Raw genomic sequence first — 14,802 nt, forward strand, 5'->3', positions numbered from 1 at the left:
ATGAGCATCAAAGATTATCTTGATGGGAAAGATGATGAGAGCATTGTTATGTTTTAGGTTGTTGCGGGAATGGGAAACTGGAGGAGGATAGGATGACAGAAAGATGGAGCAGCCCTTCCACTTTGCTGGGATTGAGGCAAAGGATATTTGACTATTGTGTAGATGTACAGTGAGCCTCAAGGGTATCTAGCTTTAGTCCAGAAGGCTGCAGTAAGCCATCTCCTCGGGTCTTAGCCCAGCTGCCAGGGAAAATCATCTACTTGATGCTTGAGAAAAATAAGAAAAGTTTCCAGAAGAGTCAATGAGATCAAATTCTTTAAAAAAAAAAGAAGCAACAAAAAAGCCACCAGCTGAAGAAGATGAAACTCTGAATCCTGGCCCAAGGATTGGTACAATGAGGTTTCTTACTTTGTATGAGGCCATAACTGATACTCTGTTCATCAATTATTTCCTGTGCACTACAAAGTACCAGGACTATACAGGGGGCTCTGTAACTAAGAGTGAGGCCTTGGGAAATTTATAGGCTGATAGAAACAAAATAAGGACAGGCACCTGCAATATCAAGTGGAGCAGGGGCCATGAGGGAGTAAGCCGTTTCAGTAGAAGATATCAGACTGACCTCGGTTTTATTCTGGCTCACCATTAGGATGATGAACAGGTCATCTTTTTTACTCTGGAACTCAGTGTTTTTCATCTACAGAGATACTGTAGCTCGCAGGAATATTGTAACAGCAGATGTATGTAAAATACTCGACAAGTATTGGTAGACTTTAATAAATGGCCACCACTTGAAGATTAAGTCTGCAAGTGCCTGATCTTCCTTATTTGCAGGAGCTAGGTATCTCGCACCTTGCTGTAGCTGGTCTGGGGCTTGGGCTGAGACACCAAAGCCCAGGGAAAATGGAACTCATTTCAAATAAGCAGCAAGTTTATGAGTCAAGTGGTCAAGCAGAAGGTAGGGGCCCAGGGCAGGGACATCTGATGGTAGAACCCAGGCCAGGCTCCAGCTTAGTATCCAAGGGAGTCATGGTAGCGGGCTCGGGAGGAGCAGGTCAGGGCAGTCTGGAGTATCCGCTCTCTGAGCTCCTCCACCTTCCTTTCAGGTCAGCAGTTAGGGCAGGAAGTGGTATATCCGTGTGGCTTTGAGGTCCCCACAGAGACTAGACAAGAGTAATCACTGTCCCAAAAGAGTGGCCCTTCTGGTAGTAGGTGTGTGAAGGGCACCCGCCAGGGAAGCAGAGGCTCAGAGCTCAGGTCGTGGGTTTTTCACTGTGAGCATCGAGAGAAACCAGCTTGTACATCTTCCAGATCTGCATGCTCACTTATTAATTGGGATGGTTTTCATTTTTATTAGAGATAACATTTGTTTTGAATGATTATTTTTAGAAATGTAGAAAATACAAATAAATCACCTATAATCTTACCATCCAGATGTAACCATTGTTAATATTCTTGTTGTGTTACTTCGAGACTTTATTCTGGTGCATATCAATATACATATTCTTGTTCATTTGAATAAAATGGGATTAGATAATACTTAATGCTTTGTGAGATTGTTTTTTCATTTAAGATGTCATTGCCTGTTTTTAGCTTCTATCATTTTAATGGATGCATGGTATTGTATTGCATGGAATTTATACAATTCCTCACTGTGGGACATTTACCCTTTAATTTTTGGCTCTTATAAATTTTGTGGGAAACAATTTGTCAGTAAGTCTAAGAAGATATGCACAATTCATCAATGAAGTAGATTACTAGGTCAAAAGATAAGCAGAATTCTAAAGGTTTTTTTTTGTATTTTTCTGAAGTTGGAAACGGGGAGGCAGTCAGATTCCCGCATGAACCTGACCAAGATCCAGCCGGCATGCCCACCAGGGGGCGATGCTCTGCCCATCCGGAGTGTCGCTTTGCCACAATCAGAGCCACTCTAGAGCCTCAGGCAGAGGCCACAGAGCCATCCTCAGCGCCCAGGCAAACTTTGCTCCAATGGAGCCTTGGCTGCGGGAGGGGAAGAGAGAGAGAGGAAGGAGAGGAAGGAGAGGGGTGGAGAAGCAGATGGGCACTTCTCCTGTGTGCCCTGACCGGGAATCGAACCCGGGACCCCCATACGCCAGGCCGATGCTCTACCACTTAGCTAACTGGCCAGGGCCAGATTCTAAAGGTTTTTTATTTCAACAAATTGCCCTTCAGAAAACTTGTGTAAAATTGGCACTCCTACTGACAAGTATGTGCAAACATTCATTTTCCCAAAGCGTCAACAGCAGTGGATAATCCCATGAGAGGGGATTGTCACTAGTTCTGTAGATGAAATTGCTATAGCTGTTCTAATTTTATGTGCCGTTGATTTATACAGGTAGCCTCATCCTCACACCAGTCCCCTTAGGTTTGCCATTCGTTCCTTCCTCCCTGATGGTGGTTTTCTGTTGTGCAGCATTGCTGGGAGCCTGGTGTATTCCTACATCACTTTCTCTGAAGAGCAGCTGAGCAAACAGTCGGAGGCTAGTAACAAGCTGGACATTAAGGGAAAAGGAGCAGTATGACCAGAGGATTGCTTCGACGACGTAGACCCAAGATTTTGATCAACTTGGAACACTGGCAATTCTTACACAGATACTGAGGTATCTTGATTATGGAGAAAATACCATTACTTTGCACTTATACAATCTAAGGATTGATTGCTGCCTTTTAAAATTTTATGAAAGAAACTTATAATTGACTTTATTTTAAATATGCCATTGGAATTAATTTATATCAAACTGGAAAACGCACCGGGCTTTTTAATTTATTTTTCTTCTGTGCCGACAGTGAAACATCAGTGTTTTGAAAACATTCTACTCCGTAGTTTGATATCCAGGTGTCCCTGAGAGCTGCATCTGTCCGTGCTTCCACCGGAGCCTCCTCATTCAAGTCACTGCTTCATCCAGAGGCAGTGTTAGCCTGCCTTCTGCTGGAAGTGCAGCAGAGTGTCTGAAACTTCTCTCCGTAGAGTGTTAGTTTGTAACAATTGCATTTTCTTTATAAAGTTGTCATCACTGCATTTGTCAAACACGACGACTTTGGCACTAAAAACAAATAAGCGGGGCTTTGAAGTGCATTGCTTTCCATGTTGGCCTTCCTGAGAACTCATGGGCCAGTGGAGGGCATTCCCTGAGTATGTGCTGTGCCCTCTTTGCTGTGTAGGATGGGGGTAGTGCCCTGAGGGAGGAAGTCGGCCTTTTACTCATGGACTTATCTGTCTGACCCATTTATTCAACTAAAATGTATTTAGTATGTTAACATGTGCCAGGCATTGTGTGGTACAGAGATGTTTTTTTGGAAGTAGCTGAACGATCTTACTGCTGCCCTGGTGACAGAGTGAGACAAAGAACTTCTATTGGTCCATTCAGAAGAGGTATCAACACGTCTCAGAACTTTTTCACTTTTCAGCAACTGCAAACCTGTAAATGGGGGTAGAAGCACCTGCCCTGCCTAATCCACAAGTGTGAAACCAGGTGCTCAGTGTGACGTCAGACGTATGTGAAGCGCTGCATTTTGTGAACCATGCGGCTCAGCCCTTCCCTGAGTGAGAATGGCAGGCAGGACATGTGACTGCTGTGTATTTCCACGTACTTCCCCTTTCTGGGTCTGATACTCCTTTACCCCTCTGAATCATGACAATATATGACTTGGTCTTATTTTTCTGAATGTGTTGGCATGAGGGGAAGGGCTGGTTAGCTGTTTCTGTGTCATCAAGGTTTGGCCTTCCTCTGGCCTCAGTGTCAGTGTCGGCGTCACCTTCCTTTCTCTGTGAGGGCGTAGGCATACCTCTCTCCTGTGCTCACTCCCGCCTACGTTCTATGTCCTTTGGCTCAATTGGTGAGGACTCCAGCTCCTCCCAAGACCAGTGCTGCATCCTGGAAGAGCATCTCTGAATGGGCATTGTCTGAATTGCCTCTTTGGGTGGGACAGGGTGTGAAATTAAACACAGTCCTTGACTGGGCTTAGACATATCCATTGACTTTGGGGAGGAGTGCTCGCTCAGAGCAGCTGTGCAATGGGTGTACAGGAGGCTGGGAACCTTTGCACTGGCACATACACTACCTTCTAGTTCATGGAGTTTAGAATCCACTGGGCTCCTCTGACCTAAACAGTGAGTATTTCTGGGCCTCAACAGGGGACCTGGAAGGGTTTGATTTGTTTGTAATTTTGAAGAATTATATTGAAATTATTTTCATATTTATGCTTTTCTGTTATTTTGCTTTGCCTTTATTAAAGCCTGGCCAGTGGTGCTGGGTCCCAAGAATTAGCCTCACAGCCAACTTTTAAGTTATAAGCTCCATGTAAGAGGTCCTAAGGCTCACGTTTTTACAGTATCAGCTGATCTGAGGAAGTTCAGTGGGAGAATAGGACATTATCTTGTGTAAGATGGTTCTATTGTCTGTCTTTACTGATGAGAAAACAAGATTCAAAGAAAGCAGGTGATTTGCTAGTAAGTCTAATTTATGTTCTTTCCATTAAACCATGCTGCCCTTAACAGCCCTTCTCGGGGAGTAAGGGAATGGGAATGCTAGCTGGGGCAGCTTGAGCTCTTTCAGGGAGGCAAATGGCTGGTTGAACTTGGAGTCAGAGAGGAATAGGCTGTGCAAATCGGGGAGAATGATGGATCATTCTATAAGCCACAGCTTTTCTCTGCCTTCCCGCTGGCCTCGGTGGATATGCACACCTGGCTGTGACTGTTGCCTGCCGCTGCTTGGATATGCCCGTGTACAGTGGAGAGCATTGTGAGAGCTGATTGCAGCAGTTCCGTTCCATTAGCTTCACGAAGGAAGGAATTTTGACATTAGAAATAAATTGTGTTGTAGAATTTCTCATCATGAAAGGTCTTTGGATGTGTTTAGAGGTGTTGAACTAGCACTCTGCCAGGAGTTGAACTGCTTCTTGGGGTCAGGTTCCCTTGAAGGTCTATCCTCTCTCCAGATTTATCTGAGAAACTCATGTAGAGTTAGAGCTTCACTAAGTGCACATGATCTCAGGGCCCACAGCTTATGCTGAACTTTGATCGACTAGACGTACTATGACAACTTAGAGCTTCTGCCCTGTGCATGTTGATTCCTGGGTGCCCCCCTTTGACGCCACCAACATTCCAAGAGAAGAGGAAACAGCCTGGGGAAGCTGGAGATTGAATAAACTTGCCAACCATTTTTTGAGTTTGTTTTATGTTCAGGCTTGTACATTAGAAATTTAGTAACACTAGAAATCTACCTATCCTATAGCATCACCCAGAATGTCTGGATTTTGCCCCAAGGTTGATCTCTTACAAGGTCCAAAGTTCTTTGACGTATTTATTACCTCCTGGGAGGAAAAAGAGGCAAGAGAGAGTTAAATCCTTAATTTGACTTGTGATACAGACGAGCTGTGGCTGGCGAGAATTCTGAAAGCCAAATTCTATGACTTATGGCTTCTCTTTTTGAGTTAATGAGAACTGGTTTACTTTTAGTCAGTGCTAGATTGATTCGGATAATCCTGATTGACGAGCCTACACCTTGTCAACATGTCAGGTAATTTTTCATCACCTCCAATGACTGTTGATTATGAGTCAACCATTTGTAGGATCCAACTTGCATGTAGATTAAGTTTTCTGTAGTCCTGTTGTATGAGGAATCTGTGGAAAGTTTAGGTCAGTAAAGCTGATACAAGATCTCATGGAAGGAATAATAATTTTACATTTGACAGGTTTGGAATCATACCTAGGAATTTGGGCCTGCCTTTGATTTTATTTTCATGGCCTCATTCAGTGAGCAAAGATTTACTGAGCATCTCTATTGTGCCAGGCATTATGCTAAGTGTTTTGTTTTAGGTGGCAAAATTATACTCAAACTGAGATTGTTTTGCTTGTATTTTACTCACTCATATATTCACTGTGGGAATTATAATAATTTCCTAAGCCAGTAACAATATAACATATTCTAAAGCAATGACAGATTAATTACATTATTGTTCCAGGCATGGGAAGATGAAAGAAATAAAGTCACATTTGGTTGAGCTGTACCTTTTCTACAAGTTTGGTTCTTGGGAGAGACAGCTTAATCCACAGGGAGCTAGCTGCCTCCCAGCGGCCAGCACGGAGCAGGAACTCACCTGTTGCTAGAGCAGTTTGCTAGGGAATGATGGCACTGCTATTGGTGGGCAAGATGTCCTTCTCAGAGAGGCTGCTGCAGCCTTTTGTCACTTCTGTAAGAGTCACCATTACCATGGCGGGGCTACTGTTCAAAGGGCTTGGGAGAGCTGTTTAGGTCAGCAAAGGGTCGCCTTGCCCAGATAGAACTCAGAGACCTCGTTAACCTCTTCACAAACATTTAGATAGTCTAAATGTCCCCTTGCCACAGTTATTTCCTGGTTGGATTTTTTTTATTGATAAGCTTCTAGGAACACCCCTCAGCCACTGAGGTGATGTCATCACAATACATTTTACTTCACTTTTATATCAAAACAACTTGATTGTTGTCATACACAAGTAGATTTGAAATCGTATCAAACCGATGCACAACACTAAGCTCTGGGGAGACTGAGATGAAGAGGAGGATATGGTTCTCATAGTTCTTTACAAGACCTAACTGAAAACAGGTGAAAGGAGTCTGGGATTTGAGTGACAGCTGCCAGCAGTTACCAGTATTCCCAATTAGGGCTGCCCCACCAATAAAGCTGAGCTTTTTTGTTGTTGTTGTTAACCTAAGAGGACTTCTATAATTCACACTAATCTTTTGGTTCTGAGATGTGCCAGGCCATTAGAATTCCAGGACTGCCCGGAGTTCCTCCTCCCTCTACTGTAGGGATTTTTGCTTCCCCATAACTGTGTATTATCCGTTCCTCCTTATCAGCAAAGTTGTAATTTTCAAAATAAATGAGGTATTGGGTGCTAAACTAGCAAAATGCCTAACAGGCATCCCCAAACTACGGCCCCGCTGGCCGCATGAGGCCCCCTGAGGCCATTTATCCGGCCCCCGCCGCACTTCTGGAAGGGGCACCTCTTTCATTGGTGGTCAGTGAGAGGAGCACTGTATGTGGTGGCCCTCCATCGGTCTGAGGGACAGTGAACTGACCCTCTGTGTAAAAAGTTTGGGGACCATACTAGTCACGTGGCAGGTTTTGTTACTGTCATTTTATGGTGAGGCTTTAGGCGAAACAAGTTGCTTAATATACGCTTCTCAAGTGCTAGAGGCCTGGACAGTGCACATTTCTTGAAAGCTGGGCCCCTGTACTTTGCTTCCCGAATGTTTAAATAACAGTTTTGTTCAGTCTTCTTTTAATACCTACTGGATATAATTGTGGCATTGTGTGATGCTGGTGAGCTACCTGCTTTTAAAAAAGGATGAAATCACTCGTATTATGATGGTAAATTTAAAAAAACAAAAATTATTTTATCTTAAAGGATGATAATTGCACTTCGGGATGGTGATTCAGTTAAAATTTTCCCTTTCTGTCACCTAAGGGAGCTTCTGTGTGGGCCCGTCAGTCCCCTCCCCTTCTCGGAAATGCGTCGACAGCATGCTGCCTCTGTCTGGGTTCTCAGCTGGTGTCTGTGAACCTCTGGCTCCATCACTGACCTTGCCTTCTAGTTCTAGTTAGGGTGCCACCGCATCATGGGAGGAGGAGATAGTCTATGGTGGGTTTTTTGGTTTGTTTTTAAACTTTCTTTTTTGAAAATCTACTGGTTAGATTTACTGTCTCACAAAAATGTTTGTAGAGATGATTTTGTTCATAAATGTTGCTTTCTCATGCTGATGATCAACTGATTTTTGTCTACAAATGTTGGCCTATTATAGTATTTTTTTAATATAGATTCTATTTACCAAATGACCATTTTAGTGTTTTTAAGAGGTATTGAGGATTGAGATATGTAAATCAGGTGACATAAACATGATAATTATGTACCTAAATATTTTTGTAAAGTTGTCAAATAAATGGTTTTTCCTGACACATGTATCTCCCACATTATGTTTTTCCTTTCATCCATTGATGGGTGCTTGGGTTGGTTCTACCTTTTGGCTGTTGTGAATAATGCTGCTAAATGTGGGTGTCTTAGTCAATCTGTAATCGTGCAGAAACCTTATTTTCCTTAATCTGGCCTTTTGATTTTTCTCCTTTGACTCAAACTGGCCTCACCTAGCACCCTGACTCACCCACCTCCTTCTCCCTCGCTTATTAAACCCTTAGGACAGTGAGGTTCTGGTCAGCATCCTTGTCTTAGAGACAAGGTCCTGGGCCTATTGACTTTTGACAGTTTTCAATCAAACTAAACATAATATCTTGGCCTCAGTTGTGTTTTAGCTCTGGATCCAGGAAAGCAGAACAATCCCAGAGAATAAATCCTTGCAAAACTGGGCAGAACAACTCCATGGCTGACATCAGGACTAATACAGTGATCTGACCTCCTACCTTATCACCAACTAGTCAGTAGAGACCACGACCCTGACTCTATTAGTCATCATCCTCATTACCTAGTTACCTCTCAAAGGCCCCATTTCCAAATACCATCACATTGAGGGTTAGGGTTTTAACATACGAATTTGGAGGGGATACAAAATCCATAGTACAATGATACCTTGAGATACAAATTTAATTCGTTCTGTAACCAAGCTCGTAAGTCAGTCAACACGTATCTCACACTGCCCATACTGGACCTGTACTCCTGCATCACGATTGGTATCTCGGAATTTCGCTTGGATCTCCAACAAAAATACGGACTGAATCGCAGCTCATATCTTAAAAAAAAATTTGTATGTCAGTCCATTCTTATCTCAAGGAACCACTATAAAAGCTATGCAAATATGCTTTGAATTCTTTTGGAATTGCCGGGCCATATGGTAAGTCTATTTTTAATTTTTTGAGGAACTGCCATACTGTCTTCTATTGTGGCTGTACCAGTTTACATTCCCATCAGTGGTGCACAAGTGTGTTCGTTTCTCCACATCCTTGTCACCACTTGTTTTATTAATAATAATCATACTAGCCTGACCAGGTGGTGGTGCAGTGGATAGAGCGTTGGACTGGGATGCGGAGGACCCAGGTTCGAGACGCCGAAGGTCACCAGCTTGAGCGTGGGCTCATCTAGTTTGAGCAGAGCTCACCAGCTGGGCCCAAGATCGCTGGCTCGAGTAAGGGGTTACTCAGTCTGCTGTAGCCCCTGGTCAAGGCACATATGAGAAAGCAATCAATGAACAACTTAGGTGTCACAACAAAAAAATTGATGATTGATGCTTCTCATCTCTCTCCGTTCCTGTCTGTCTGTCCCTATCTATCCCTCTCTCTGTCTCTGTAAATAAAAAAAAAAAAAAAGAAATGGACGTGTTTAAAAAAAATAATAATCATACTGGTGGGTGTGAGGTGATATCTCAGTGTGATTTTGATTTGTATTTCCTTAATGATTTGTGGTGTTGAACATCTTTTCATGTGCTCATTGTCCATTGATATTGTTTCTTTGGAGAAATGTCTATTTGAGTTCATTTTTTAAAATGGATTTTTTGTTGTTGTGAGAGTTCTTTATATATTCTGAGTTTTAGCCCCTTTTCAAAGATATTATTTGCAAATATTTCTTCCCATTCTGAAGGTTTCCTTTGCACTCATATTATGTCCTTTGATGCACAGTTTAACATTTTAATGTAGGGCAGTTTATCAGTTTTTATTTTTGTTGACAATGCTTTTGGTATCATATCCAAAAGATAATTGTCAAATCCATTGAGGTTTTATTCTACCAAATTTTATAATTTTAGGTCTTACATTTAGGTCCTGCAGCCATTTTCAGTTAGTTTTTGTATGTGGTGTGAGGTAAGGGCCCAACTCCATTCATTTGCATGTGAATATCCAGTTTTCCTGACACCAGCTGTTGAAGAGACTGCCCTTAAGGTATGTGTTTTAATCAGCTTTTAATGCTTTCATTTAGCTCTTTGCTGGTTTCTTGTCTTGCTTGGCTTTTGCACTCAGGGTTGTTGTACTGAGGACACCACAAAAGAGGCACTTTTGAGAGAGGCAGAGCACAGAGCTAGTTTGTATGTCCACGGCAGGGGAGCCAGACTTCATTCCTGCAGCTCTCCTCACATGTATTGCTCATCCCTCCAGCCAGCCAGCCAGCCAGCCAGCCAGACTGAGCTAAGTCTGCTGGCAGGGCCAGCACCCTGCCTGGGTCAGAGGCCCAGGCACAGCCATGTTTTACACATGAAGCTCAGTGAAATAGTTGTCCAATGTGGCTGTGAAACCCACATTCAAATCCTAATCCGTAAAAGACCTTTGCTCTTCGCCACCATACAAGATTCTTGTTTCTTCTGGTCTGCTTATAATAGACTTGGTGGTATCAAGGTCACCACAATATGACTGTCAAATGGATTTAAAACTTAGGGCTGAACTGTTTGGTGGCTGATTAGATCTGAGGAGGCAAAGCAGCCAGGCTTTTCCAGCTGTGCTGATAGTGCCCTCTCTTGTGGTAACAGCTGCCACTGGAGGTAAACAATGGAAAGCAGTTTGCTTTCCAAGAAAGAAAAGCGCTGTTACTTCCTGAGGGCTACTATGTGCTTACATAGTTAGACCTTTTCATGCCTTTTCACCGTACAATACTTTAAATGGTGGCTTAAGCAAGTCTAAGAGATTCTTCCAGCTTGCCCTAATAATAAATTTAAATGTGTACTGATTCCCAAATGCTTTTTTTCCCAAAGAATTCCAGCTAACATGCTTATAATTAGAAGAATGCAGTCTGAGATCATCAGGAATGCCTCCTCACATCTGCTTATCCTTAAGGTAATTTGTTAAATGAATATTTTTTGAGGACAGTATCTACAAATGATGAGAGATTCATGAAACTATCTGAGATGTATATAAAGAATGTATGGGAGGAAGTCTTAATCTGCCTGTGAAAAGTAGTGGAAAAATTCTCTTGGAAAAATGGCATTTGAGCTGATTCTTTTTTTTAAATTTATTTTTATTGACTTTTTAGAGAGGGGAAGATGGGTGAGAGAAAAGTCAGAGAGGGAAAGAGAGATTTATTGTTCTACTTATTTATGCATTCAGTAGTTGATTCTTGTATGTGCCCTGGCTGAGGATTGAAACCACAGCCTTGTCCCTTGGAATACTGGGATGATGCTCTTACCAACTGAGCTAACCAGCCAGGGTTGAGCTGATTCTTTAAGGACAATTGGGATTCAATTAAGATATTGGAGCCCTGGAATGCTACAGGGCTGTTATATCTGCTTCTGTCTGGAATTCACTCCCCCTTCATGCCTCTGTAAGTTCACACCCTCATCTCTGTGGGCCTTCCCTGAGCAGCCTGGCTGAAATGACCCCACCACATTGTTCCCTGCCCATGCTTTGTCTCCATCGTACTAGTCTCCTCTGATCAGATTTAAGCTTTAGGAAGGCAGAGATGTTGGTCAGTTTTGTTTACTCTCGTATCCCTGGGTACATTGTAGGTACACAACAAATACTTCCTGAATGAATAGTGAGTAGCCGATTAATAGCTACATTTTTTTAGTACAGCAAGGCAGAAACATGGCCTCGTCCTCATTTTAGAGCACGCCAGCTGCTGATTTGAATTGTATCCTGTATGTTTGGTGTTGACAAATTCAAACCTTACAGATTTGACCATGCAGGGGCCAGGCAGGTCAAAAATATGAATCTGAATGAAAGTAATCAATATATACAATAGTAACTGGTAGGACTTGTGGTACTAACCTACTTAAGTATTCAACTTAAAAGATATCTGCCAGCTAGATTTGATCCGCTGGCTACAAGTATGCCTAAATCGAGGACCGGCTATGGAGCAGATTTGCATTATAGCAAGACCACTGAGGATGCCATGCAGATTACAGTCGGGTGGGGGTTGGAGCAGAGTAGGACTGTCCAGAGAACTATATCAGCTAGAGAAGGCAGTTGGACAGTCCTGGTGAGAAATACTGGGGTTCTAAATGGTGGTTGTGAAAACAACCGAGAAACAAGATTTGAATTATTTGAAGAGATAGAATTAACAGGATATAATAAAATGTTTCTACTTATTTATAAGTAAAGCTGTGATGAATTATTATAAAAAAATAAATGTAATATCTTCAGAAGGCCATTTGAACCTCAGAAAACCAAATATGAACATTTTAAGGTATTTAATTTAGGTTTCCAAGTGTTTTCCAAAAATACTGGAAGTGTAGCAGTGCGATGCACTGCCTGCTCTGCCACAGTACAAATGATCTGCAGAGCGTCTGCTACATGCTAGATGGACACTTCTTAGCACCCCACATATGGATTGGAACCCTCTAAACCAGGGGTCCCCAAACTACGGCCTGCGGGCCGCATGCAGCCCCCTGAGGCCATTTATCCGGCCCCCACCGCACTTCCAGAAGAGGCACCTCTTTCACTGGTGGTCAGTGAGAGGAGCATAGTTCCCATTGAAATACTGGTCAGTTTGTTGATTTAAATTTACTTGTTCTTTATTTTAAATATTGTATTTGTTCCCGTTTTGTTTTTTTTCTTTAAAATAAGATATGTGCAATGTGCATAGGGATTTGTTCATAGTTTTTTTTATAGTCTGGCCCTCCAATGGTATGAGGGACAGTGAACTGGCCCCCTGTGTAAAAAGTTTGGGGACCCCTGCTCTAAACAATCCTTTAAAGTAAGGCCTGTTATTATCCTTATTTTAGTGATAAGGAGACAGGCACAGGAAGGCTCCATTCTTGGACAGTGGTAACTATGAGACAGTCTTTGCTTTACAGAATATATAAGGCCTACCTTTTCCTCGAGTTCATGGAGCTGCCTAGAACTGGCACTACGGTGTAATGTCTAAGTACAGAAGAAATGCCAAATTACTGTTATTCTTTTAGATCAAATTAGAGTAGTCTCCATCCTGCCACCTAGCAGGAAATTCATTCCCAGTCCTCAAGTTACACAAGATTCAAGGGAATTGACTGTAGCCTGAGAACACAAGGTTACCTTCTTGTGCTCAGCCCCTTCCAGTCATTTCCGGACATCTGAGTAACTCGGGAATTCTTTGAAGGCAGATGGCACAGTGACAGTTTCTCCTACTGGGAAGTTCCAGCACCTGGAGTCCAGCCTGTCTACACCTGCGCAGGCTTTCCTCTGATGTCTGGCTCGAGACTTGCATTCAGCTTTTCTCAGAACCTACCGACTTGACCCCTGACTCCCAGAGTTTAGGGGGCTTTTCTCCTTTCTAGAACTCAGACTTGTGGAAAACGCTAGCATTGGTTGTTTATAAGTAGCATCCGTGCCCTGGCCGGTTGGCTCAGCGGTAGAGCGTCGGCCTGGCGTGCGGGGGACCCGGGTTCAATTCCCGGCCAGGGCACATAGGAGAGGCGCCCATTTGCTTCTCCACCCCCACCCCCTCCTTCCTCTCTGTCTCTCTCTTCCCCTCCCGCAGCCAAGGCTCCACTGGAGCAAAGATGGCCCGGGCGCTAGAGTGGCTCTCTGGTCTCTGCAGAGCGACGCCCTGGAGGGGTAGAGCATCGCCCCCTGGTGGGCAGAGCGTCCCCCCTCCCTGGTGGGCAGAGCGTCTCAGGGGCGTGCCGGGTGGATCCCGGTCGGGCGCATGCGGGAGTCTGTCTGACTGTCTCTCCCCGTTTCCAGCTTCAGAAAAAAAAAAAAAAAAAAAGAAACAAACTACCAGCAAGAATATATCCAATAAAGTTATCCTTTAGCTATGAGCAAGAAATAAAGCCTTTCCCAGCCAAAAGCTCGGAGAATTTACCACCACAGGACCTGCACTTCAAGCATTTTTGAAAAGAACTCTTCTACCTGACACAAAAGACAAAAGTATACAGAACTTTAAGGAAGGTGATACATAAGAGGACAAAAGCAGGAAATTGCAACTCTATTTAAAGAGGATATTAAACAATTGTAATATAAAGGTTAAAGGGAAAAAGCATTAACGATAACAGCTACTAAAATTTGGTAAAAATTGCACAGCATGTAAAAGGATTAATTTGTAACAACAAAAAATATAAAAGGGAAGAAAATGACTGAACTTGTTTACGGAAATGAAAATAAGATGCCATCAAAATAAAAATTACTGTTATCTATGAAACATACCAACATCATGGTAATCACAAAACAAGTCTAAAGCTGAGGAGCTGAGGCATGAAATAAAAAAAGAGGAAATGAGAGGAAAGAAAGCATAGAAAAACTATAAAATAGCACAAAAGAACACAAGGATAAATAATAAAATACACAGCAACCAGTAAATAAAAGATGAAATGGCTGCAGTAAGTCCTTATATGATACAAATCATCCTAAATGTACAGGAATGGAACACATCAATCAACAGGCAGAGTTGTTGTATGGATAAAAATAAGACCCAAATACATGCTTCCTTCAGGAGACCCATCTTTGCTCCAAAGAGGCATATCACCTCAAAGTGAAGTATCAATAGATGATATTCCAAGCAAATGATATACAGAGAAAAGCGGTATAACCATACTTACGTAAGACAAAATAGATTTCAATACAAAAAAGGTAACTAGAGACAAAGACGAACATTTTGTTAATGATTCAGGGAACAATTCCAGTTCATTCAAAAGACATACATTAATTAATATATATGCACCCAACCTAAGGGCACCAAAAAACATAGCTATTAACAGACCTAAAGTAAGAAACCAACAGTATTACAATACAATAATAGTAGGAGACTTTAATAGCCTGCTTGTACCAATGCTTCTATCATCTATATGGAAAGTCAGCAAGGAAACATCAGCCTTAAATGACACACATGGACATAATTATAAAACTTCACATCCCAAAATGACAGACTACACATTCTTCTCAAGTGCACATGGA

The 14,802-nt window shown here is 42.5% G+C and overlaps 1 protein-coding gene across 2 annotated transcripts in view; it reads left to right on the forward strand.

Annotated features, from left to right (window-relative positions):
- SLC35D1 (solute carrier family 35 member D1) overlaps positions 1–14,802 on the forward strand; it is a 90,774-nt gene that overhangs the window by 62,678 nt on the left and 13,294 nt on the right. Inside the window, exons 12-13 of one of the 2 annotated variants that reach the window (XR_010730440.1) lie at positions 2,432–4,129; positions 10,686–10,767. Coding sequence is in view for 1 of the 2 variants with exons in the window: in XM_066268937.1 (XP_066125034.1) it covers positions 2,432–2,540 (109 nt within the window). In the remaining variant the exon portion in view is untranslated. Of the gene's footprint in view, positions 1–2,431; positions 7,955–10,685; positions 10,768–14,802 lie in introns of those variants that run through there. The other variant, XM_066268937.1, reaches the window with a different exon arrangement.

This window comes from Saccopteryx bilineata, chromosome 3 (genome assembly GCF_036850765.1).
Source record: "Saccopteryx bilineata isolate mSacBil1 chromosome 3, mSacBil1_pri_phased_curated, whole genome shotgun sequence".
Lineage (NCBI taxonomy): Eukaryota > Metazoa > Chordata > Mammalia > Chiroptera > Emballonuridae > Saccopteryx > Saccopteryx bilineata.